The following is a 24,832-nucleotide window of genomic DNA, read 5'->3' as shown; positions in this document are numbered from 1 at the left end:
GGAGGAGCCTCAACCAGAAGGCTTTCATGGGCCCCTTGCTAGACACCTTCTAGCAAGGAAGTCATTAAAAGGTCTTCTTGGTATATAATGTAGCTGAGGACAGTTCTGAAGGCTGTCACTCCGTTCTGCCATCTGACTGGGTGTGGCATAGAAGTTACTCGCCTTTATAGTTCAGAATTTAATATTCTTCATCTGCCCTTTTGCCACTACGGAAATTTAATTGAGTCACACAAAGAAAATATGTTAGAAACCCGATGATGTTACTCTTATCTGTCTATAGGTGAAATCCTGACAGCTTTGTGAGACTCATATACTTGTGTCAAGTTCTCATGGCTAGAAATTCCAGGAGAGTGAAGTCACATGTCCTTGGTAGTGTTTGCTTGCCCCTGCTCTCTCTTCTGTGCCCCAAATTTCCAGGACTCCTATGGGAGTCAGTGACTACTAATAACAGATATGTTACTTATAGCCGAGAAAGGGAAGGGGCAGATCTTCAGAGCAAGAAGTCGTGTACTTCATTCTGAAATGGGGTTGCCTTTGTTTCTTCCTTTGACTTACAGACCATAATCTCTTTGATATTAGAAGTGCAAGAGAAACTATAAGGGAACACGCTGTAAAGTGACTGTTCTCTTTACAGACTGGAACCTGCCAAAGCAGTCAAGGATCAGGCAACCAGCTACAGTTATTGAGTGGTGGTATTGTATAGAAGTAGTTCTTAAAGTGAGATGAGATAAGAAACCATTCACTTCCTTTTTACCAGAGTTTTAAATAATTTCATTTAATTGATGTTTGTGGTGGTTGATTGTTTTTTACAGCGTGGGTTTATAAAAGAGAAAGTCTTAAAATAGGACTTTTCTCCAGATATACTTAGAAGAAAGGCAAATAAATGCATAGTCATAGAAACATGAAACAGCATGGAGCATGTCAAGAATTCCCTTGTTGACAAGTATGGTCAGGTTGTAAAGTCCAAGATACAGCAGGAGATGAGCCCCGAGAGTTAGAGTGGTACCAGATCCTGGGGAGTCTTGTGTGCCTTGCAAAGGAGGAGAACTGTACCCTGCAGGTGAGAGGGAGTCACTGAAGAGTTTTAAGCTATGGAATAACATCAGATTTTTACACAATATCTTATAAGATAGACTGTAATAAGGTACCCCTAAAGTACAGGACAGCATTGTATGAAGGGAGAGAGTACTTGGGGAGATGTGAGAAGGCTTCATGGGTTTCAGCTAGGTGTGAAGACCCCATAGGACTTCAACGAATTGACGTGGAGGATGGAAGTAGGGAAGGAGATTCTAGACAAAGGAGTAGCTTAAGCAAAAGCCCAGACACAGAAGATTTACAGGGTTTGTTCAGAGACCCTGCATACATCTGTGGTTAGAGCAACGGAGTATTTGTACTTTGAGCGATAAGATCGGAAAGACATGGACTGTGGAGGGCCTGGAGTGCCTGGCTGAGAAATTTTGACCTTGTTTTTGTCTAGGGACAGCCATTATTCAACATGTGTTTCAGGCAGCGAATTCTGACAGCGGTTGTTAGGCAGGTGGCAAGTATATGGATGCAGGAAAACCAGTTAGAAAACAGTGGGCAAAATACATATGAGGACATATGAGGACTGAATGTTAAGTATTAGACATAAGAGGCCTTGGTGTTTTATAAGAGTGGGGCCTGTTTGTGAATGTTCCTGGGGAGTTGAGCTGTGTGAGAGCTCAGCTGCCTCACTTCCTACTTCTCCAAATAAAATGTTGCCGGAGTCCTTTTTTACTCTTACTGGAACTGATTTTGAGCTAAGTTTATAAAGTAGCAAGTGACTCCCAGAACAGCTATGATTGGAACTGGGATCTCCTGTTAGTGCCCACTGGTCCCCAGAGCCTGACAACTATTGTCTAGGGAATAGCCCTGCGTTCCAGTTTCGGCTGAGCCTCTGATATGCCATTTGATCTTTGGCAAGTCCCTCTCCTACCCTAGGCCTCAATGTCTGACCTTGTAAAATTAGATTAGATAATCTCTGAAGTTTATTTTAGCCCTAAAGCTCTTGGATCTTTGTTGGAGCTAACTACCTATCTTAGAAGGATTTCCCTTGTACTCAGCAGAGGTAGAATAATGAAGTTTCAGAAAAGTGGAGAGACTTCCTGAGGATTAGGAATAGGATATCTGGTACCTGTGGAGCCCCAATAGATTTATAAAATATATGCCTACCTGAATTCCAGCTCTTTCCTGAGGGTTTTGAGCCTATTGCTTAGAAATATATAATATTGCTTGGCAGCTTTAAAATTAGTATTCTTTCTGGGCAACTAAAATACATATGAATATTTATTATGAGGAATGCTAGGAGAAGAGAAAGAAAATGGAATATATCTGGATTTAAAGAATTAAACAGCTGTGAAGGAAGAGGGGGAAAGGAGGATAGCTATCACTTAGAGATATGTATTTATTTTTTAACATAAAATGCACAATAGGAATATGGATGTGCATAATACATGCAGATGAAATTAAAGGTAGAACAAGAAAGGAGAAGACTTCCCTGGTGGCGCAGTGGTTAAGAATCCGCCTGCCAGTGCAGGGGAAATGGGTTCAAGCCCTGGTCCGGGAAGATCCCACATGCCACGGAGCAACTAAGCCCGTGCACCACAACTACTGAGCCTGCACTCTAGAGCCTGTGAGCCACAACTACTGAGCCCGCGTACCACAGCTACGGAAACCCGCGTGCCTAGAGCCTGTGCTCCACAACAAGAGAAGCCACAGCAATGAGCAGCCCGCGCACCGCAACAAAGAGTAGCCCCGGCTCGCCGCAGCTAGAGAAAGCCCGTACGCAGCAACGAAGACCCAATGCAGCCAAACAAACAAATTAAAAAACAAAAAAGGAAAGAAAAAGAAAGGAGAGGAATTTGTAAGTGGTAATTATCTGTTATATTACTATTCCTTGGAGAAAAATTAAGGCTCTGAAGTTCCAAGAGACCTATGCTATTAGGTATCCCCTGTGAATGATATCAGCTGGGCCTGTGCCTTCCTCCCAGAAATCTAGCCCTGACATGCGTGCACAGTCCTTCGAAGTAGAGTCTAGAGTCTTACTAATAGCACCCGAGTAAAGAAAGGACTTGACCAAGATCACTGTGCCATCCAAGGACAGGAACACCAGCTAGGCCTTCTACTGTCTGGAGATTGAGTAGAAACTGAAGAGCACAGGGAAACAAGTATTTTTTTAATGGTCTAATTTTCAGCACAGTCAACTGTGTATTGTCAAGAAGATAATGGCCTTTTGAGCTTTGTGCTGCCAGAGCTTTATTTACAAAGGCCCAAGTCAGAGCCATTTGTCACTGAGTAGTAATGGCAGCCTGACTCTCTGGTTAGGACTCAGACAGCAGTCTGTAGGTGTATTTTACATTCCTTTAAGTTACAGCTTCTCTCTGAGGCAATTAATCCCAGGCATTTAGCAAGAGTAGCTGCTGTGTTTCTCCCTTGTTCCATAGATGCATTTTCTTGTATTTGTCAGTTGTCTTGGATGCTTGTTTGAAGGGTGATTTTTCCTTACAAAATCTTTTATGAGAAAGTCTTATTTTTTTCCCTCTCTCCTTCCCAAATAGCCTTCTGAGAGTTAATCAGAGATGCACAGAGTTGAACAACTGGGAAGGCCATTAATAACTCAGCCAGCTTCTATCCTGCTGGCTTAAAGGCAGCTTCTGGCTGATGAAATTGATGAGGATTTCTCTGGTGTTTCCCTGAAAAGTATTCTGGTGAGAAAGAGTCCTCCAGTGATAGAGGAGTGGTACCAGCGTGCTTGCATACTCTGGTCTTCACTGTTTTTGTTTTTGTTTTTGTTTTTTTTTTAAGTACTACCCTTGAAAAGGGCATGGGCTATGTTATGTTAGGCCCAGTATTTATCACCCTCCATTATTCCTAAGGTAAACTGTCTTTCTGGGTCTGTCTTTCTCCCACTGTTCATCTGGCAAACATCTTCTAATCTTTAGTCTCTGCCTAAATTTGCCTTCTTCATCTCGTGGAGGCTTGCTCCAAGTTGGTCTTGTATCAGCACTGAAGTGAGTGTCAGAGTCTGTGTAGTTTTCTAAATTGAACATTATTTTAAGTACTTTTAATTTCTTTGCCCTTTTCTTGAAACTCTTTTTTTTTTCCTTTTTTTGAAACTCTTAACCACTCTTCCTCTCCCCTCACTTCTACCCTGACCCCGCCCTTGCAGATATCCTTTGCATTGAAGTTTGTTTCCCCATCTCAGCTCCTTATTTTGAATTTTCCCTTCTTTTTAGACTATAGAAGCTAGAGTCATTAGTTGCTCTTTTCACCTCTAATTTATTTAGGGCCATGCTTTTAGTCAGGGATTTTTGTGTGCCAGCATTAAAACGTGGGGCTTTTGCCCTCTACTTGCTTAACTTGTCCTGTGGTTGGACATTCTGGCCTTTGCCACCTTACCCATTCATGTTTTAAGTTTTTCCTGGTAAGGAAATGTTTGAGCTGTTCTAGGCTATTTTCTCCTAGATGCCTGTGTTTTTTTCTCCCATAGGCAGCATCTCATTTGCGTGTTCACCACATTTCACATTTTACTAATTGTTCTGTGTACAATTTTGTCATTTCTCCTTCTTTGCTAGTGTGCTCAACACTTTCAATTTGAAGTCTTCTCTACATTTTATTGAGATGCTGTTTAACTCCTACTTCCCCATCATTAGTCAAGACGTTAAACTGAGGACCAAGAGATACATCTCCACTCACTTAATATTATTGCCTCTTTTGCGGTGCCTAATGTAACCATCATTCTGAGACTGCTTGTATCTGAGCCAGCTGATTTTCATATATATATATCTCTTCCGGTAATCTCTAAATAACATAAAGCCATTATCTCTGACCATGTTTTGCCCTTCCTCCTCCCTTTTTTTTTTAAGACGGAAGGAGAAATTGAATCAGAAAGAAGTTAATTGTTTTTAGGTTTTAATAACAATTAAAAGAGGCTTGTGAAATATGTCATAGGAGCCAAATTTTCTCCCAGCCCTGGCATTTGTCCATCTTTCTAAGTTATCTTCATATGTCCTTTCACCCAGCTCTGTGTCATGTTTGATTCTGGCAACTGCTGATCAGTACTGTCTCCTGTACATCCCTCTCCTTCCCTGCTCTTCAACTCTGCTAATGCCAGATAGAGCACTGTTTATTGTCCAGAGAGAGAGGGCTCTTTGGTCCTTGTTCAGAAGTAAATTGTCAGCTCCACAGCATGGTTCTGGGAAGGCCAGCTCTTTCTTAGCTCTAGAATAAAGTAATTGGATTTGTCCCATGATGCTTCTTTCTGTAACTTAATTTTCAACCTTTTTGAGGCTTAGGACCCTTCCTCCCCCCCCTTAGGACCCTTCTTAACTTTAATATGTGTTCTAACTTCTCTCATGATAATTAGTTGCACTTTTAGTGCCCATCTGTAAGTAAAATATACTGTTATGAAAAGCTGTCATGAGTTCACTTGTACTTTTTTTTTTTTTTTTTTTTTGCGGTACGTGGGCCTCTCACTGTTGTGGCCTCTCCTGTTGCGGAGCACAGGCTCCGGACGCGCAGGCTCAGCGGCCATGGCTCACGGGCCCAGCCGCTCCGCGCGGCATGTGGGATCTTCCCAGACTGGGGCATGAACCCGTGTCCCTTGCATTGGCGGGCGGACTCTCAACCACTGCGCCACCAGGGAAGCCCCCACTTGTACTTTTAACCGAGTTGGTACTTTGATCACAACTTGAATCTACATATACTTGAAAAATAATAATATACTTAATTTGGGAGCTGTCTTATTTGTTTGATATTCAGCTACTCCTTATAATAATTTGTGGGCTCCCCAGAGCTGCAGTCTGCTGGTCAGGAACTTCTGATCTCGTTGTTCTTTATAATCCCCTTTTCACTTTCCATATGGTCTTATCTCTCTTTCCTTGCCTCTCCCTTCATCTGTAGAGTTTCAAGTCACAGGACTATGATATGTTAAAGAAAACAGTAATATGCTTTCTCTTCTGCAAAAATAAAAACCAAGTACTGACTTTTAATGGATCAGCTTCCAGTATCCCTGATATTGATTTGTCTCTAAATGCTCAGCATCCAGTTCCACCAAGATATAAAAACCTTCCTAGGCTTTCATTTCTGGTTTGTAAGGGTCCCAGTAGTACACTTGAAAGCCAAAGTGTTGTCTTAACTTTGGTTACAGTGCCAGTTTGAAGATTATCTCATTAAGTTGAAGATAATCCAAAGGAAGAATTCAGAACATACCCCAAATCAAGCTCTCAAGAGGTTCATTTATTTTGTGGAGTTGGTTAAACAGCTAATTAACTGCTCTATCCAGCCAGAGTGCCCTTTGGCTTATTGTTCCTTTGATGCATTGGGAACTAAGCCACGTGAAGTTTCTGTTGTCTTTCCTTGTAGGAAGCAGTGAAGTGTAGTGGAAAGAGCAAGGGCTTCAGAGTCAGATGGATCTTCCTTGAATCTTGTCTCAACCACTTACTAGTTGTGTGACCTTGGGTATTTGCCTCTCTGGTCCTTAGTTTCCTTATCTGTGAAACAGATCTAATGAGACTTAATGGGAAACTCAAAAGATTAAATGGGGTAACATATTAATAACCTTTGTATTAGGACTTAGTAGATATTTCGTAAATGGTGTTTATTACCATTACTTTAACAGACCATAAAGAAAACACTAGACTTTTTTCTTTTTAATCAAATGACCAAGTTTAGGATTGCATTGTCTAATAATCTTCATCATTGTTAATTTTTCAATCTCTAAAAGAAAGGACTGCCTAGTCTTTTTCTTGTGTTGTTTTTCTTTCACATATCCATGATTTTTCCACACCAAGGACCTAAACAGATTTAAAGATAACCATTTGTTGAATGAACTTGATGGGAGAATTCTTCTTCCTTCAAGATCCCCCGAAGCCAAAGTTTTTCTGTCTTTCAGTCTAGAAGGAGATATGTTTATATACATATCCATTCTAAATCCCTTTAGAAGATCTAAACTTGGCTTCGATTTCAGATGCTGCAGAGTTCAGAGACCACATTATTTCAAGAAAAATCTTCCTTCTTACTGAACTGTTAGTAAATGCTCATAATTATTTTAATTGTGGTACTCCAGAAACGTAGTATATTAATGTGCCACCCAAATTAGTAAGCAACCAGATGACTAATTTCTCTGGGACCTTCACCTAAGTGTAGGAATTTAGTTTGCGGGATGTCTGTGTTTTGGGCTGGTGTCTGTTTCTGCTTTAGTGACTCTCTTAGGTGTAGTCTTTTTGTTTTCTCCAGGGACAATGGTGACAGATCCAGGCACCGAGCTCCACGAAATGCCCGGATGTCTGCACCTTCACTTGGACGCTTTGTCCCAAGGTAAGAACTGGATAGTCAACTTTTATGAGAGACTTTTCTGAGGGAGGCTTTATGAGAGGCTGGGATTTTTAAACCTACTTTCTGGTAGGTTTGTCCTGGACAGACCTATTTGGACAAAATTATTTGTCCTGGACAGATAATTCCAGATATGGACAATCTGGTGGATTGTCCATATCTGGAATTATTTCCTAGTGAGCCTACAGTCCAGCCCTGCCACCTAAAGACTTGACAGGAAATGATTAACCACAATGAAAAGACATAGAAAAATGGCATTGGGAGCATCCTGTTCAAGAATAGAAGCCCCGGGAAACTTTAGAAGAAAGATTGGAAGAAGATGCAAACGTGTGAGAGGAATTGTACTCTGCTCTAGGTTTCTTTGGATTCCTAGGCTTAGTGGATCCCTTATCTTTGATTGTTGAGGGTTAGTAGATAGTATATCTCCTTTGTTTTAAGGCAGTCTGTAGTAGGCTTTTAACGCGTGATTCCTTCATATAGGCGTTTTTTTAAATTAATTTTTATTGGTGTGTAGTTGCTTTACAATGTTGTATTAGTTTCTGCTGTACAGCAAAATGAATCAGCTATGCATATACATATATCCCCTCTTTTTTGGATTTCCTTCCCATCTTATAGGCGTTTCTTGCTGCCTGAGTACTTGCCTTATGCTGGGATTTTTCATGAACGTGGACAGCCTGGCTTGGCTACTCACTCTTCTGTTAACAGGGTCCTGGCAGGTAAGGAGTTGTTTCTTTGGATTTTGAAAATTTAAAGGGGGAGGGAGCCGTGTAAAGCTTTCCCCTCCTTTACCTATGCTGATGTGATGGCATCTTGGCATCTGGCTGAAAACTCTTTTTTAAGGTCTTGTACTTGGTTCCTTACTTCAGGGCAGGAAACTACAGATTGAGGAAAGCTGCTTCTTTTGCCCATTCCCACTTCCTTCAGACATCTCTTTTTTAATTAATTTATTTATCTATTTTTGGCTGCGTTGGGTCTTCGTTGCTGCACACGGGCTTTTCTCCCGTTGCAGCGAGCGGGAGCTACTCTTTGTTGCAGTGTGTGGGCTTCTCATTGCGGTGGCTTCTTTTTGTTGCGGAGCACGGGCTCCGGGCACGCGGGCTTCAGTAGTTGTGGCATGTGGGCTCAGTAGTTGTGGTGTGCGGGCTTAGTTGCTGCACAGCATGTGGGATCTTCCCGGACCAGGGGTCGAACCCATGTCCCCTGCATTGGCAGGCGGATTCTTATCTACTTCACCACCAGAGAGGTCCCCAGACATCTTTTTTAAAATTTATTTAAACCATTTGTTTCTTAATCCAGCAAATAGACTTTTTAAATTGAATGATAAAGATGCCTTGCTCATGTTTTATTGTTGAGGTACGCATGAGCCAGATCCTGTGATTTAATTAGGACTGAAAGCACACCTCTCCAACCCATTGCTGCTGCCAGCACATGGAGTTTCCAGGCCCTGTGGAATAATCTTCAGAGGAAGAAGGAGGAGAGGGACCCATGGAGCTGGCTTAGAAATTTCCACAGAATAGAAAATGGACTGGACAAACCCAGCCGATGCAGTTTTATGGTGGCTGAATAACTTAGTGACCAACGTTTTGGGGCTAATATGCGTGATGTGACTGGGCTGAGACCCAGTGTGTGCTGCTGCTTCTGGGCAGTCTAGAGAAGGAAACAAAGCAGAATCTATTTTTTTTCTAACAAAGGTTTTTCTCTTTTCCCCCTTCCCCCCCACCTCCACTGCCAACTTGTAAATTTATGTATGTGAAGGCATTAAAAACTGTAAAAATCAAGCCACATTTTGGTGTATTTTTTAAAAAATAAATTAAATTTTTGGCTGCGCTGGGTCTTCATTGCTGTGCGCAGGCTTTCTCTAGTTGCAGCGAGCAGGGGTTACTCTTCGTTGCAGTGCACGGGCTTCAGTAGTTGTGGCACGTGGGCTCAGTAGTTGTGGCTCGTGGGCTCTAGAGCGCAGGCTCAGTAGTTGTGGCGCATGGGCTTAGTTGCTCCACAGCATGTGGGATCTTCAGGGATTGATCCTGTGTCCCCTGCATTGGCAGGCAGATTCTTAACCACTGTGCCACCAGGGAAGTCTCTTGGTGTATCTTTAATAAGCATCTTTATTTAAAAAATTCAAATGACATTACGTTTTGGAAAATCTGGGCCACGTGATGGTTAAAGGTAGAGAGGGATCGGTGTGAGGCAGTAGCACTGTCAGGCTGGGGGAATATGATTTCTGACCAAGCTGTTGTGGCAGCTGGTAAGCCATGGGATCTGGCTTCCTTTAAGTAGCAGTATCCTTGACCCAGTGTCAAGGCCTAGAAACCCCAGAAACCTCAATGGTTTCTCTCTACTGGACACCAGGGCTTCATAGGCCCAGGCTTGGTGGGGGAGTAGACTGCACCATGGTGTCCTGACAACTTTGACTGAGGAGGGCCCTAGTCGGTAAACAGACCCCATGGCTCTCCTTGCTTGGCGCTTCTGTGTGGCTTGGCTAATGGCACGTGGAAGCTCCTCACTGGCAGATAATCACTTGCTGCCAGACAGTACTACAGAGTTCTTCTCCACCATTCTTTGTTCCAGACATCTGCCTCTACCACCCAACACAGCAGCTCCCTGCTCCTCTACTGCTGGGAAGTCTCTATTTCCTTTGCATTTAGTTTTTTTGGAACAGCTGTATGTTGTTTTTCTCTCCTTTGATCTAATAACTCTTTACCTCCATTTCTTCTTCCCTGCTTTATGCCCAGAGGTCTGACCCCAAATAGCCCAGTTTCACTTGTGGATACCTTTGAATATAGGGGTTATGTTCCAGCAGGCAGTTTACAAACATGAAATCTACTGAGAAAAGTTCTCTAACAAAAGATGTAGAGTGCCTTGAGAGGAAGGAAATCTAGGCTCTCAAGAAGCTCATTCTTGAATTAGATTAGTGGATGGTTTCCATTCACATTTAAACTCATTTCTCCCATTTTCTCAAGATGCATGTTGCAGAGTATCCACTGGTCTTTTCTTCTTTTTTCTTCTTTTTTTAATTGAAGTATACTTGTTTTACAATGTTGTGTTAATTTCTGCTGTACAGCAAAGTGACTCAGTTATACACATATATATTTTCTTTTTTATATTATTTTTCATTATGGTTTATCCCAGGATATTGAATATAGTTCCCCGTGCTATACAGTAGGACCTTGTTGTTTATCCATTCTGTATGTAATAGTTTGCATCTACCCCACTGGTCTTTCCTTAAATGCCCTCATCATTTGTAGACATTTGGATGTCCCTCCAGATTCTGTTGACAATTTTGTGTTACTTTTATTCTTCTCTTGAGAAAATACCAATGATAATAATAACAGCAACAAAAAAAAGCTTAACATTCATTGAGCATTGGCTGTATGCTAGGGAGTGTTTTAAGTGCTCTTCCTAGTCATATTTCATTTCATTCTCACAGTAATCCTATGAGATGGGTGCTATTATCTAACAGTGGTGGGAACTGAAGCCCAGAAGGCTAACTTGCCCAGAGTGATGCAGCTAGAAGTAGAGGAGCCAGAAGTGAACCAGGCAGTGGGACTTCTGTTTCCTAGTCTGCCTGCCTCCCCACAGCTATTTTTAAGGACAGAGCATCAAAATAGCATTCTTCTTCTAGGTCCTTAATCTAGAAAAGGGAAAGAGGTCCCAGGGAACTTGGCTGATCTTCAGGGGTTTTCTTATTTGTTCTAATTCCTCTATTTTAAGTGGTTTCTAGACATAGCTTTTTGTGACCCAGTAGTGCTTGCTAAGGAAAATCTTATTATATAATAGGCCTTTCCCCGAGCCTTCATGCCCTCCTGGACACAGATGTTTTGCTTTTTATTAAACTTATTTTGTGATCATGTAATAGATAGAGCTGCTGTAATAATGGCTTTTGAAGTGAAGACAAATTAGTGTTTTAGCAGTAAGCACTCCCAATTTTCCTGGAAAGGCACTTTCTCTTATATGATTGGAATGAGGTTGTGATGGTCTCAGAACAATTAGATTCAGTAGACGTTTGTTCCGCAGCTGTGTGCCAGGCACTGTTGTAGGCTACCAGAGTGAATAAGACAGACAAGATCCCTGCTCTTCTGTAGCTCAGAGTTTAGGTGGTTGGCTGTACCTCAGTCTTGCTGTTTGGTTCTTAGCTCCAAATATAAGGCAGAAACCTTTGTATGGTGAGTGGCTTTTTGTAGGGGTGAAGCATGGAAATTTGGCAGACCTGGAGGGACAAAGTATATACACACCTGCAGTTTTAGGAGGCATTACCAGTGGCAAATGAGTTTTCAATGGACCCTAGCCAAAGCCATTCAGAATCATCAACAAAAATGGATTTGCAGAAAATTAAGATCCATTCTGCCCACTTCCTCCCACAAGAGCCTGAAAGCAGTAATATAAAACAGAAGCTGCTACAGAGAAGTGTTTTGATAGTCTGTTAATCTTCATCTCTTCCGCCTTATCTTGTTGTCTTCTCCACAATTCTGTAGGTTCCTGGTGGCCTCCAGTCACCCATCAACCCACACCAGGCCCCTTCTTCAGCAACACAAATTCTGAACCTGTACTTAAAGAGGTATAACTACATTTAAAGCTACTGCAACTTTACCGGTATATTTTTGGGGAAACACGCAAAAGTCTGGGGCGCTCCCCCTGCTGACTTTTTAGCAGACAGCTCTAGCTGTGTATAGTAATAGCAGTCTATAACAGAGAAGGAAATGAAGTTAATGACTGCCTACTATGGGCCAGGTACAGTCCAAAGTGCTTTCCCATACATTATGACCGCCCTATGAAGTAGATAGTGTGTTTCCATTCTGTAGGGAAGAAAGCTGACGTTCAGAGAAGTTACATTACTTGTCCAATATAATGCAGTGAGAGGCAGACCTGGAACTTTAAACCAGGTCTGCCTGACTCATAATAACTCTGTTCTGCCTTCTGTGCCATGTTTTGCCTGAGTTCAAGTAGGGAGTATCTGCCGAAAGGTTCTTAAGCCTATAATATTTTTCTGCATGCTTGAGACCTGATATAAGTGAAATGAGAAGCCCTGGCATTTGACGTCTTCCTGGTAATTACTGGAAGAGAAACGCTGAGGGATAGGGACCTGGGTAATGTAGGGTATTAGTTATCTGTTCTGTCTAATCTTTTTGACTTTCATCCTAATGAGCATCTGCTCCCAGCAGATGTGGTCCTGATGGATTTAATTTAGTATTTTGATTAAAATCAATGGGAAGTGTCAGGATTTTTTTGCTTCTAGCTACAGGTCATTGGGGCCTGGTTGAGTGTCATGGGCTTTGTGCCCAGTCATCCTAATTTCTCTTAGGATGTCTTCTTTGAGCCATTAGTTTAGGAGTGTGTTTTTCAATTTTTACAAATTTCCTTCTGTTGTTGCTTTCTTATTTAATTTTACTGTGGTCTAAGAACATACTTTGTATGATTTCAGTTACTGTAAATTTATTGAAACTTGCTTTATGGCTTAACATATGGTCTGTTCTGGAGAATGTTACCTGTGTGCATGGCAAGGTTGTATATTCTTTTGTCGCCATGTGGAGGGTTCTGTAGATGCCAGGGAGATCTACTTGGTTGATAGTGTTATTCAAGTTTTGTATACCCTTGCTGATTTTCTGTCAGGTTGTTCTACCCATTATTAAGAATGGAGTATTGAAATTTCTAATATTATTCCTGAACTGTATATTTCTCCCTTCAGTTTTGTCAGTTTTTGCCTCATATATTTTGGGACTTTGTTGTTAGGTACCTATATATTTGTAATTGTTTTGCCTCCCTGATGAATCAACTTTTTCGTTATAAAATGTTCCTCTATCTTGTGTAATATTGTCTTTTTTTTTTTCAGGTATAGATGATGGTACAATATTATATAAGTTTCAGGTGTACAACATAGTGATTCACAATTTTTAAAGGTTATATTCTCTAGTAATATTGTCTTTAAGTCTAATTTTTCTTACATCAGTATAGCTACTCCAGCTCTTTTATGGATGTAGGTTGTGTAATATATCTTTACCCATCCTTTTACTTTCAGCCTGTTTTATATATCAGAATATAAAGTGTGTCTCCTATAGAAAACATATAGTTGTTTTTTATCTAGTCTGAAAATCTCTGCTGTTTGATTAGATTGTTTAGTCCATTCACATTTAATGTTATTAATATAGTTAGATTTTTGCCTGCCATTTTGCTGTTTGTTTTCTGTATTTCTAATGTCTTTTTTTATTACTGTTTCTCCTTTACTAACTTTTTTTTAAAGTTAATTAATTTGTTTGTTTTTATTTTTGGCTGTGTTGGGTCTTTGTTGCTGTGCGTGAGCATTCTCTAGTTGCGGCAAGTGGGGGCTACTCTTTGTTGCGGTGCACGGGCTTTTCATTGCAGTGGCTTCTCTTGTTGAGGAGCACGGGCTCTAGGCGCACAGGCTTCAGTAGTTGTGGGACGTGGGCTCAGTAGTTGTGGTTTGCGGGCTCTTGAGCGCAGGCTCAGTAGTTGTGGCACACGGGCTTAGTTGCTCGTGTGGCATGTGGGATCTTCCCAGGCCAGGGCTTGAACCTGGGTCCCTTGCATTGGCAGGCAAATTCTTAACCACTGTGCCACCAGGGAAGCCCCTACTGACTTCTTTTGTATTAAGTGGATAGCTTCTAATGTGCTATTTTAATTCCTTTCTTGATTTTAAACTGTACTTTATCAGGATCTACTTCAGACTTATAGAGACTTGATTCTGGTAAGATACAGAAACTTTGTTCCATTATAGCTACATTGTCATACCCCTTCTTTGTGTTATTATTGCTATGTATATTATGTCTATATATTACAAACCCAGTGATACAGTGTTACAATTTATTGCTTTATGTAATCTCATATCCCAGGCATCCTTCTGTTTGCCTGTTGTGAGTAAAATAGAGCTACCCCTTTTGCAAGAATTTACTTTTCTTTTTCTTGTTAACTTTATTTTTGGTTGTCTTTTGCTCCTCTCCTCTTTTTTAAAAACAGTGGTCCTCTTTCTTAGATATTCCCCACTTTTCTGGTATTTTAGGGAATTACTCTCAGGAGGCCTGTCTAATCTAGTTTGGCCAACTAGGTGGACATCTGGGTCCTCGGGCTTGCTGACATTTAAGAATTAGTCTAATTTCTCAATTTACTATCATAGTTGTTTAATACAACAGATGGTTTAATTACTGTATATCAGATCTTCATTTGAGTTGGCAAATCTAGGAAAGATGAAAAGTAGTGAATACAGTTGAAGGCCATCATGGTATACTTACATGAGTATGAACAGAAATGAATGATAATTCTGGTGTTGGACCCTTTATCTCCTTGGCTGGACCCTTCTCCATGTTCTTTACCTCTCCGGTACCCAGTTGCCAGGCTAATAAAGTAAGTGGCACATTCCAACTCAACATCAATTAAGATAGCTGTTTATAAACCCCAGATTAATGGACAATTAGTGGTGGTGGTACTAGCTAGGACCTCTTTAATAATTAACCCAATTACCTTTCATTCTGCTCCAGTGATGAAAGTAAAGGCGATAAGGGGCTGGCTTGGTTGCCTGGGAAGCAGCTCCTTCCAGAGAACCCAGCTTTCACAGATGCCTTACACAGCATCCAGGGCCTTTTACTGATTTGGTTTCCACCAATCACTGGAGCATCCATGCTCTCTCTACCCCAGCCCTTTGCTGCATCTCCTTATTCCACTAGTGAGAAGTATGCTTGTCGAGAACCTAGGTCCTGGTTTCTAAGCTGAATTATCTGTGCTTCTTCAGGCTTTTCTAGAGGAGAATATTGGGCCTTGTCAGCGAACTTTTCTGTTCCTTTTATAATGTGTGACTAAGTTTTTCTGTGCCTCCATCTCTGTCTACCCTAGGAAATTTCCTCTTGATCTCTCCCCACTGATGCTTAACTCCTGTGCTCTTTCTGGACCGTCACTTTGAAATGTACATAGAACTTTCTAAATGCTTAGCATTTTCCAGAGCTCTTTGGGTCTTTTTTTTTTATTATTTTTTTTGGCTGTGTTGGGTCTTTGTTGTGGTGCTGTGGCTTCTCTTGTTGCGGAGCACGGGCTCTAGGTGTGTGTGCTTCAGTAGTCGTGGTGCGTGGGCTCAGTAGTTGTGGCTCACGGGCTCTAGAGAGCAGGCTCAGTAGTTGTGGCACACGGGCTTAGTTGCTCCGTGGCATGTGGGGTCTTCCCAGGCCAGGGCTCAAACCTGTGTCCCCTGTATTGGCAGGTGGATTGTTAACCGCTGCACCACCAGGGAAGTCCTCTTTAGGTCTGTTAAAAGAATTTAATGGTTCTGCCCTTAATGGAGTTTACTGTCTAGCCAGGTTGTAGCCTGAGTTTCTATGTGTTTTTTGTTTTTGTTTTGGCCCTGCCACTAAAAATTTAATAATTCCCCTGAGAATTTAACTGCCAATCCTAATAGATTAGCGTGTGTGTGTGTGTGTGTGTGTGTGTGTGTGTGTGTGTGTGTGTGTGTGTAACTCAAACCTGGGCTTGGACCAAGAATTTATGGGTTTTGGTGCAGTTTGAAGTGACTCTGAATGTGCCCCCATTTGTGTTTTGCATGGGTCTGTGAGCCTGAGTGGAGCTTGGGAAGGACAGCTGCCACTTGCAGTGTAGAGTTGGTTTGAGAGGCAGTAGAACAAAATGTTCAAGAGTTTGGGCTCCAGAGCTAGACTATCTAAGTTCAGATATTCATGCTGCTACTTCCTAGCAGTGTAATCTTGGTTAATTTATTTTACCTTTTCTTGGGACTCAGTTTCTTCATCTGTAAAATGGGCGTAAGAATAGTATTTAGCTCGTAGAATTGTTTTGAGGATTAAATGAGCTAATATATATGAAACACTTAGAATAGGATTTTTTTTTTTTTGCACAAAGTAAGTGTTCAATAGATTTTAGCTATTATCATTATGATTTTTATTGTAAATCTTGGGGGCCAGCATGAGTTAGAGCTGTGCTAGTCTCCTCAATGATTATAACCTTGCTGATCTCTCACTCTTCTTTTGTTTTCCTCAACAATGGTGCACTTCCTGGGTACCAAGCAGGGCTTTCTCCCCTTTGCTATGGTCAGAGAGTTGAAAAAACTGGGAGCTTGTGCTCTAAGGCACCAACAGATGGTAACCTGAAGGTCCCTGTGTTGATAGTTTGACATGCTAATGTGTCCATTGTTGCCTGTAGTCATGTCAACCAAGGGGGTTAGATTAGAGGAGTCAGAGTTTGCATTTGAGAAACCGTTTTCTGTCTCCCATCAGAACCTGCGCTCATGAAATAAGCATCTACTCTCCAGACTAAGTGCTTGCTCCTATGTAACCTTGGCAACATGGGACTCTCAAAGTGGACCAATAACATCAGCATCATTTGGGAACTTGTTACAAATGCAAATTCTTGATCCCTACCTCAGACCCACTGAAGCAGAAATTCTGGTTGTGGGCCTAGGAATTTGTTTTTAAAGAGTCTTCTAGGTGATCCTGGTGCACTTGAAAAATTGAGAAACACTGCTCTAGATTAACTCATTAAAGCTAGGAACAGAGGCAGAGGGAAGAAATGGGGAGAGACGACTTGCCACACATTAAGGAGTGTGCCTGCAGGAATCTAAGATTTGTTGGTCCTAGTGAGCTCCTGGCGTATAACTCTTCTTGATCTGGAGCTAAGAGTAATGGGGGAAAAAATGAATGAATTTGTTATTACCTACAGAGTGCTCAGCTGGTATATAAGCCATTTTTTCTCGATAAGCTTTTATTGATCTTTTGTTGTTTATATGGTACACTGTTAGGTATATGATAGTACCCAGATGAAAAAGACATGATCTCTGCTCTCCATAAGCTTACCGTCTACTGCGTAAGCCCATCGTGCTCAGAAATAGCTGTAGGACAGTGTGTATTGTGCTAAATGCTAAGGTAGACGTATACACAGAAAACTGGCTATGAGAGCACAGAACCTGCCAGCATTTCTACAGCAGAAAATATGAGTCTGTTAAGCTTTTATGCTGGGACAACAGGTTCTTGTCAGCTCTGCTAGGAGTTTTATTCCTAGGAGAAATTGACCTATAACTTTTCTTGTAACTTCTTAACCAATTTCCTATCTCTTCCCCTTCTTCCTCCTGAAAAAGAAAGGTTAGCATCAACATATCTGTATTGAGACCCCACTGTTTACTTGTACTGTAAGTTCTCTGTACTCTGGGGCTTCCCTAGACCTAGAGTGATCTCAAAGTTTGTTGAGTCCTGTGGGTTGTGTACTTCTTAGAAATACTACTCATTTTGAAGGTGCCAGCTGAAGATGCCCTCTAGGGCTATAAGTACCCACTGTAATGCCAGGACCCTTTTACTTTTCTTAGGTTCTGATTGGTATGTGCTTTGACATGTTTTGCAACCCCTCAAAACAACAATATAGAAATCTACAGAGGAGATGTGAGGAAAGAAAGAGCAAATTATAGGTCAAAGCCCATTTTTTCCAGTGGAGGCAATAGCCAATCTCCACTTTACTTAAGATTAGAGGTCTTATACATACTCTGGAAAGACTTGAAACAGTCTTCTTTGCTGTCCCATCTACTCCATCATTTTTTACCTAAGTGCTTGATATGAATGTTAACCCTCCACCTCCTTCTTTTTTTTTCTTTTTTTTTTTTGCTGTACACGGGCCTCTCACTGTTGTGGCCTCTCCCGTTGCGGAGCACAAGCTCTGGATGCGCAGGCTCAGCATCCATGGCTCACGGGCCTAGCCGCTCCGCGGCATGTGGGATCTTTCCAGACCAGGGCACGACCCCGTGTCCCCTGCATCGGCAGGCGGACTCTCAACCACTGCGCCACCAGGGAAGCCCCCCACCTCCTTCTTTTTTAAAACTCTGATCTCATATTAGCTTTTCTTCCTCTTTCTCAGACCATGTCCTTGGGCAGTCTCATTTATTCCAAACTGACTGGAAATGCCATGGGAGCTGACAGGCAGCACCTCTCACCCTCTCTGCCAAAGTAGATCCAACCCATGGGTGTTAATTTCTTTTCTTTAACACCTGCTGATCCACAAGGCCAGCTCTTCCCCAGGGTCCTTGTGGCACTCAGCTAGAAGCCAAGAGTAAGCACAGATATCTTGGTATATAAGCCATGAGGTGGAAAGAGGCACCTGCAGGTGGGTGACCAGGGACCTTTTGAAGTGTTGAAACTCTTTGTGGGGGGGTGGTGGTGTTTCTTTTGGCCAGGTGTTTAGTGTCATCCCAGAGCCAGAAAGTTATCCTGTAACTACATACGTCAGCCTGTAAAAACACTCTCTCCTATTACAGGGGTACCATGATGAATCCCTGGGTTTATCATAAGCCCAGCCCACTGCAGCTGTGTGCCATGCAGAAGGGGCCCAGCTTCATTCCTACTGCCTTGAGCTGTGGAGTTGTATACTTTGGGACTGCTTGGCAAGCAAACTCATGATTTTTACTCTATGGCTCATGGCTGGTGAAGCACAAGCCAAAAAGTATTCTTCTTAGAGAATTTCGTCCAGGCTACAAAGGAACAGAGGGAAAACTGGACAGGAGGTAAAAGGTGGAAGTTCCCAGTGGGAACAAGAGTCTTCAGGGGGGTTGGATATACTGTAGGCATGTGAGGAAAATATATCATTCATTTTCATGAATAAATCTGTCTAAAAAGGTGAATTTTCTCCAGAATCTGCCATATTGCCAGTGGCTGCTTTTGGTGGTATTTGCTCGTTTTTCCAACAGCAAGATTTCACAACAGAGGCTCTTTATTGTAATATCCCTAGACTAGTAACACAAATGAAAAGAATGACATGGAAATATCTAGTCCCTCCTGCTTATCGGAGAGTTTACTTAGGCAAATAGCTCGGAGACTGTGACAGTTTTATAGCAGCGTTTAAAATTTTCCAAAACACTGCCCCTTGTGCTGAATTGGCAAAAGGGTTGTGGACAGAAAGAATGCAGTAACTCAAGCTTAGATTTGACCATGAGCTGATGTTAGATCACATTTGCAAAACGTGGAGACTGTAGTGGAATACAGTGCTTCAAATGTGCTAAAAACAAAACAAAGACCCAGGAGCCCTTATTATATGCCAAGTGGTGCTCTAAGCACTTCTCACATATTTCTTCACTTAATCTTCATAATATTCCAGTGATGTCCTGTTATTACTCATTTTTATAAATGAGGAAACTGAGGCATAAACAGATGAAGTAATTTGCCCAAGACCACAGCTAGTGCTTGACAGAGTAGGAATCAGAACTCAAGCAATCTAGCTTTAGATTGGGACTTTTCAAATAGAACCGTCATGGGTATGGGTGATTCCATGTTGGTAGAAAAAGAGGCTGAAATGTAAACTCTGGCTTTACTTTAAGAAAACAAAAATAATTTGTTCAGCTACAAAACTGCGACTGGGGAGGGTGCTACAAATTCTCATATACTCTTGTTGCAGCTGCTTTCCACTAGAAAGAGCCCTGTAGAAGAACTACATTCCCAAACAAATGACTCCTGAAGAGGTAATTACACTGTTGCCATCCCATTGGGAAGAGGGCTGGGTCGGTGATTACATTCCAAAACAAAGCTGTTTGGGTATAATTGCACTGTGCTGTTCTTATCAGTCTGGGGAAGGCAGGCCTCTGGTCTCTATCCACATTTATTTTTGAGATGGAATCCAAATAGCATTCAATTAATAGGCAAGGCCTAGGCATAGGGAAGTCAGCCAAAAGAGCCAAGATGACAGACATTAACTTGCTGTTGGCATTTTCCTTCCACTGAAGTTTTCCAGACCTTTAAGTATCGGTAAATTTGAGGGAGAGACCATTTGAGAAAATATATTTGGCTAATGAAGGGTTAGAGACCCCCGCTTAGACGCTGTGCCCCAAAGCCCTCATTGGTGTTTATACATGAAGAGGAAATGGTTAGGTGGCAATGAAATTTCCCTCTCATCAGGAGTTTTTGCTCTATCAAAAGTTGGCCCTTCCTTAAAATCTTTCCCTAAAACTTCTGGTGTGTGTGTGTGCGTGTGTGTACACATATATTTATATTTATATGTATTTTGTGTGTATAGCTTCTAGTTGTCCATCAAAAAGCCCCTCTCTGGTCCTGTTGAGATTATAAGGCTAACTTTTGTTAAATTTCAGCAATAATCTCTAGATCTGGACTGGAAGAAGAAATAAAGCTAATTAATTATTTTGTTTTATGATTCAGAGGACAGAAAACTGCCAGTGACCTCTTAGGCATGCTTGTTGAACTGGAGAAGAGAAAGGGGAAATATCTATGTTATCAGGTTGAGGGTTACACAGACCCTTCGGAAGTGGTGTAGCCTTGGCCGTTTTATCAGTTAGCTTTTGCTGCCTCACAAACCACCCCTAAATTTACTGGCTTTAAAAAAGTGTTTACTGTTCCTTAAAATTCCGTGGTTCCTGTGTACAGTTCATCTGAGCCAACTTGGCTGCTCTGTGTCAGTTGATGACTTGGCTGGGTATTGATGGTCTTAGTTGGTGTAATAAGCAGGACAGTGGACTGCTGAAGATCTCCACATACTAATCGCTGGAACCTGTGAATATGTTACTTTATTTGGCAAAAGAAACTTTGCACATGTGATTAAGGTTACAGATTTTGAGATGGGGAGAAGATACTGAATTATCTGGGTGGACCCAGTCTAATCACATGAGCCCTTAAAAATAGAAGAGAAAGGCAGACAGGTCAGTCCAAGAGATGCAGTGATAGAAGATGGGAATTGTTTGGCCCTCAGCTAACAGTCAGCAAGGGAAAAAGAACCTCAGTCCTGAAACTGCAAGGAACTGAATTCTGCCAAAAACATATGAGCAAGGAAATGGATCCTTCCCTAGAGCCTCCAGAAAATAACATAGTCCTGCCACCACCTTGATGTTAGCCCCATGAGAGCCATGTTGGTCTTCTGACCTGCAGGAATGAAAGCTAGTAAATTTATGTTAAGCCACTAAGTTTGTGGTAATTCATAATTATAGCCGCAGAAAACTAATAAAGATGGCTTCACACATATCTGGCAGTTGACAGGCTGGTTGGCCTCAGCTGGATGACTTGTCTCTTTTCTCTTCACCAGTTTCTTCACACAGTGTCTCAGGCTTACAGAGAGAAACGAGCTGTCAGGCCCCAATACACAAGCACTTTGCAAGTCTCTGCTGTCACTTTTGTTATTGTCCTGTCAGCTAACGTAAGCCACATGGTTAAGCCCAGAGTCAGAGAGGGTACTCTCTTTAAGGGCGTGGATACAGGGGGGCTTAAATCATTAAAGGCCATTACTGTAACATTCCTCCACAACGAAGTAGATTTTTGGGATATGAGGTAACCTGGTAACTCATTCTAAACCAACTGCTTTTTAAAGTGTCCTTACATATACATGAAAGGAAAGTTTCAGCATACCAAGGGATACAGATGTACAGATTTTGAATTCCAGAGAAGCATCTTGGTCTAAATCATTATTTGGTTTATTCAGAGAGACATGAATTTAGAAATTACATCCAAATGGGAAGCTAGATCCTGGTTTTCTAGACATAGCATTTCAGAGAAACTGCCTTTTCTCTTTCTCTGTTTTCTGGGATGTAGCCCTCTATTTCTGTGTGCTGGAGGGTAAAAAGATGTGCAAAAGAGCTCTGTGGGTGGTTGGGCCCCTTGGGGCCACATGTATTTCTGTGTAGGAGTAAGACTGACAGAATTAACTGTGCGAGCACTTACTAAATTGGCTGTAAGTGAACCTGTACCCGTGGCATTATTTATAATCCCCAGCTCCTTTAACAGAAGCAAATTGGAAGAAAAGTTCCTAAGGCAAGGGATCTTTGTGTGCCCAGTCACTGTGGCACATTATGCGTTTTTATAGCAGTAGTTGGGAGAAGCTAGAATTCAGTTCTCCTCAAGCATAGGAGTTAGCTTTTGCTTGGCCTTATTGATGAGATTGGTTAAGAGCAACTTTATGGGCTCCAAATGTGAATGCATGGATTGGGCCTCAGGGCATATAGAGACAAATTTCATATCCACTAGTCATTCTTTTAGGACATCCTTGACGTTCAGAGCCATCTCCATGATTGGTGGGGATGCAAGCTCTGCTGTTGGTGAGCTCTGAATTTTGCACTGGGCAGTTGGGTTCAAAATAGGATGGCCTGTGTACAAGAAAGATGTATACTTATAGGAGATTTAAGCTGGCTTTCACAAGAACTTCATCCAGCTCAGCAGGGCACCCAGTGGTTTAGTGTGTTTACTGAACATCTCTTTGCTCTGTCTCAAAGCTTAGCCAAGATTCATGAAATGACTGTGAGACATGAAGGGAGCTGCCACAGCTTGGAGAGAGAGAGAGAGACAGACAGACAGAGAGTGTGTGTGTGTGTGTGTCCATATGTGTGTGTGTGTGTGTGTGTGTGTGTGTGTGTGTGTGTGTGTGTGTGTCCATATTTGCTACTAGAAAGTGAAGAGAAGCTTAACCTGGCATGGGGAACTGTAGATTCCACTCCCCAGAGGAGGTGGAGCAGTGGTATGCCTTGGGAAGGAAGAAGAGTGCTGAGAATGGAAGTGTAGAGACTGTTTAAAGAGGCAGAGACTCTCCCCAAATAAAACTACAGATTGTCTCTTATTCCCTTGATAAGAGGTTACAGTGTGTAGTGATGGGATTCAGCCGGTATCCTTCCATTCCTCTGCCTTTGCTCTTTGGGTCCCCTTCCCCTCCTACCTTTACCTTTATTTATCATGGGTCATTGAATTTGAACTCGACGTTCTTTTAGGCAAAATGAATACAGCTAACATAAGACCTAATTGAGAGCTTATAAAAGTCACAAAGTGTTTCTTGGTCTGAATATGTTCATTGATTCTGCTGAAATGAGGTGACTGGGAGAAAGGGATAAAATGTTATATTGCTTATTAGGTAAACTAATTAAACTTAAACATATCAATACAAAGCTTGAGATAAGTTTTTTCAAATGCCCAGTTTCTCCACCCGCCATGTTCCAGGTAGAGAGACTACAGGGACAGCTTAAGAACACCTGCTCTAAAGAAGTTTCCAGCTATTCTAATCTTTGTCTTACCAAGGAAGAATTTTAAGGTCCTATGGGATAAAAGCAGCCAGCACCAAGGGTGAGCTTGGGAATTCTTAGATACCTCTCTGGCACCATGATGCAACCCAAGCTACCCTTAAAAATAACACCATCTAAGTGATGTGGCACATATATACAATGGAATATTATTACTCAGCCATAAAAAGAAACGAAATTGAGTTATTTGTAGTGAGGTGGTTGGACCTAGAGACTGTCATACAGAGTGAAGTAAGTCAGAAAGAGAAAAACAAATAGCGTATGCTAACACATATATATGGAATCTAAAAAAAAAAAAGGTTCTGAAGAAACTAGGGGCAGGACAGGAATAACGATGCAGATGTAGAGAATGGACATGGGGACACGGGGAGGGGGAAGGGTAAGCTGGGACAAAGTGAGAGAGTGTCATGGACATGTATATACTACCAAATGTAAAATAGATAGCTAGTAGGAAGCAGCCTCATAGCACAGGGAGATCAGCTCGGTGCTTTGTGTCCACCTAGAGGGGTGGGATAGGGAGGGTGGGAGGGAGAAGCAAGAGGGAGGGGTTATGGGGATATATGTATATGTATAGCTGATTCACTTTTGTTATACAGCAGAAACTAACACACCAAACTAACACACCATTGTAAAGCAATTATACTCCAATAAAGATATTAAAAAAAAGAAAAAAATAATAATACCATCTAAGTGAAAACAGTGAGCTTGCTCTGCTGGCAGCTTCAGGACCTAACCTGTCCCCACCCCACCTATTGAACTGCCAGCCCTAAGACTCATTTATAGAATTTCTCGAGCTGCCACTGGGTGGAAGTACCAGAGGAATTGGACATAGAATTTGGAGGTTATAGTGGTGAAGGAAAGGCTGACTGGTGGTTTATGTCCTTCAGCTTCATGTTTACTTTTTGTCCCATTCTACCATTATTTCCAGGTACACTGTGTTTTAGTTTTGGTTAGTGTGGACTTATTGTTAGTCTTTGTTCTCAGGCATGAAGTGGAGTTGCTTACCTTTTCCTTTGTGTTATTAGTGTCTCTCCTATGTGGGACACTACGTGCTATGTGCTAATGCACTACAGAGAGAGACAGTGTTCTTTTCTGGCACCTGAAGAAAAATTGTTAGAGTTTAGAAATTTTGAAAAAAAATAATCATAGTCTTGGTATCTGGGGATCTCCTTTATTTAAAGACGCCTGCTGGGGGGGGCTTCCCTGGTGGCACAGTCGTTAAGAATTCGCCTGCCAATGCAGGGGACACGGGTTCAAGCCCTGGTCTGGGAAGATCCCACATGCCACAGAGCAACTAAACCCGTGCGTCACAACTACTGAGCCTGCGCTCTAGAGCCCGCGAGCCACAACTGCTGAGCCTGAGAGCCACAACTACTGAAGCCCGCTCACCTATAGCCCTTGCTCTGCAGCAAGAGAGGTCACTGCAATGAGAAGCCCGTGCACTGCAATGAAGAGTAGCCCCCGCTCGCTGCAATTAGAGAAAGCCCGTGCGCA

General features: G+C 41.9%; 1 protein-coding gene across 5 annotated transcripts in view; it reads left to right on the top strand.

The window, feature by feature from the left end:
• Nucleotides 1–24,832, top strand: part of AMBRA1 (autophagy and beclin 1 regulator 1) — a 175,674-nt gene that overhangs the window by 68,854 nt on the left and 81,988 nt on the right. For all 5 annotated transcript variants that reach the window (XM_082659585.1, XM_082659583.1, XM_082659582.1 and 2 more), the window contains 2 exons: nucleotides 7,258–7,338; nucleotides 7,969–8,069. In XM_082659585.1, coding sequence (XP_082515711.1) covers nucleotides 7,258–7,338; nucleotides 7,969–8,069 — 182 coding nt within the window. The remainder of the gene's footprint in view (nucleotides 1–7,257; nucleotides 7,339–7,968; nucleotides 8,070–24,832) is intronic.

This window comes from Grampus griseus (assembly GCF_964374135.1).
Source record: "Grampus griseus genome assembly, chromosome: 8".
Classification (NCBI taxonomy): Eukaryota; Metazoa; Chordata; class Mammalia; order Artiodactyla; family Delphinidae; genus Grampus; species Grampus griseus.
The sequence above is the reverse complement of the archived record's forward strand: the minus strand, read 5'-3'. Positions and strand labels throughout refer to the sequence as shown.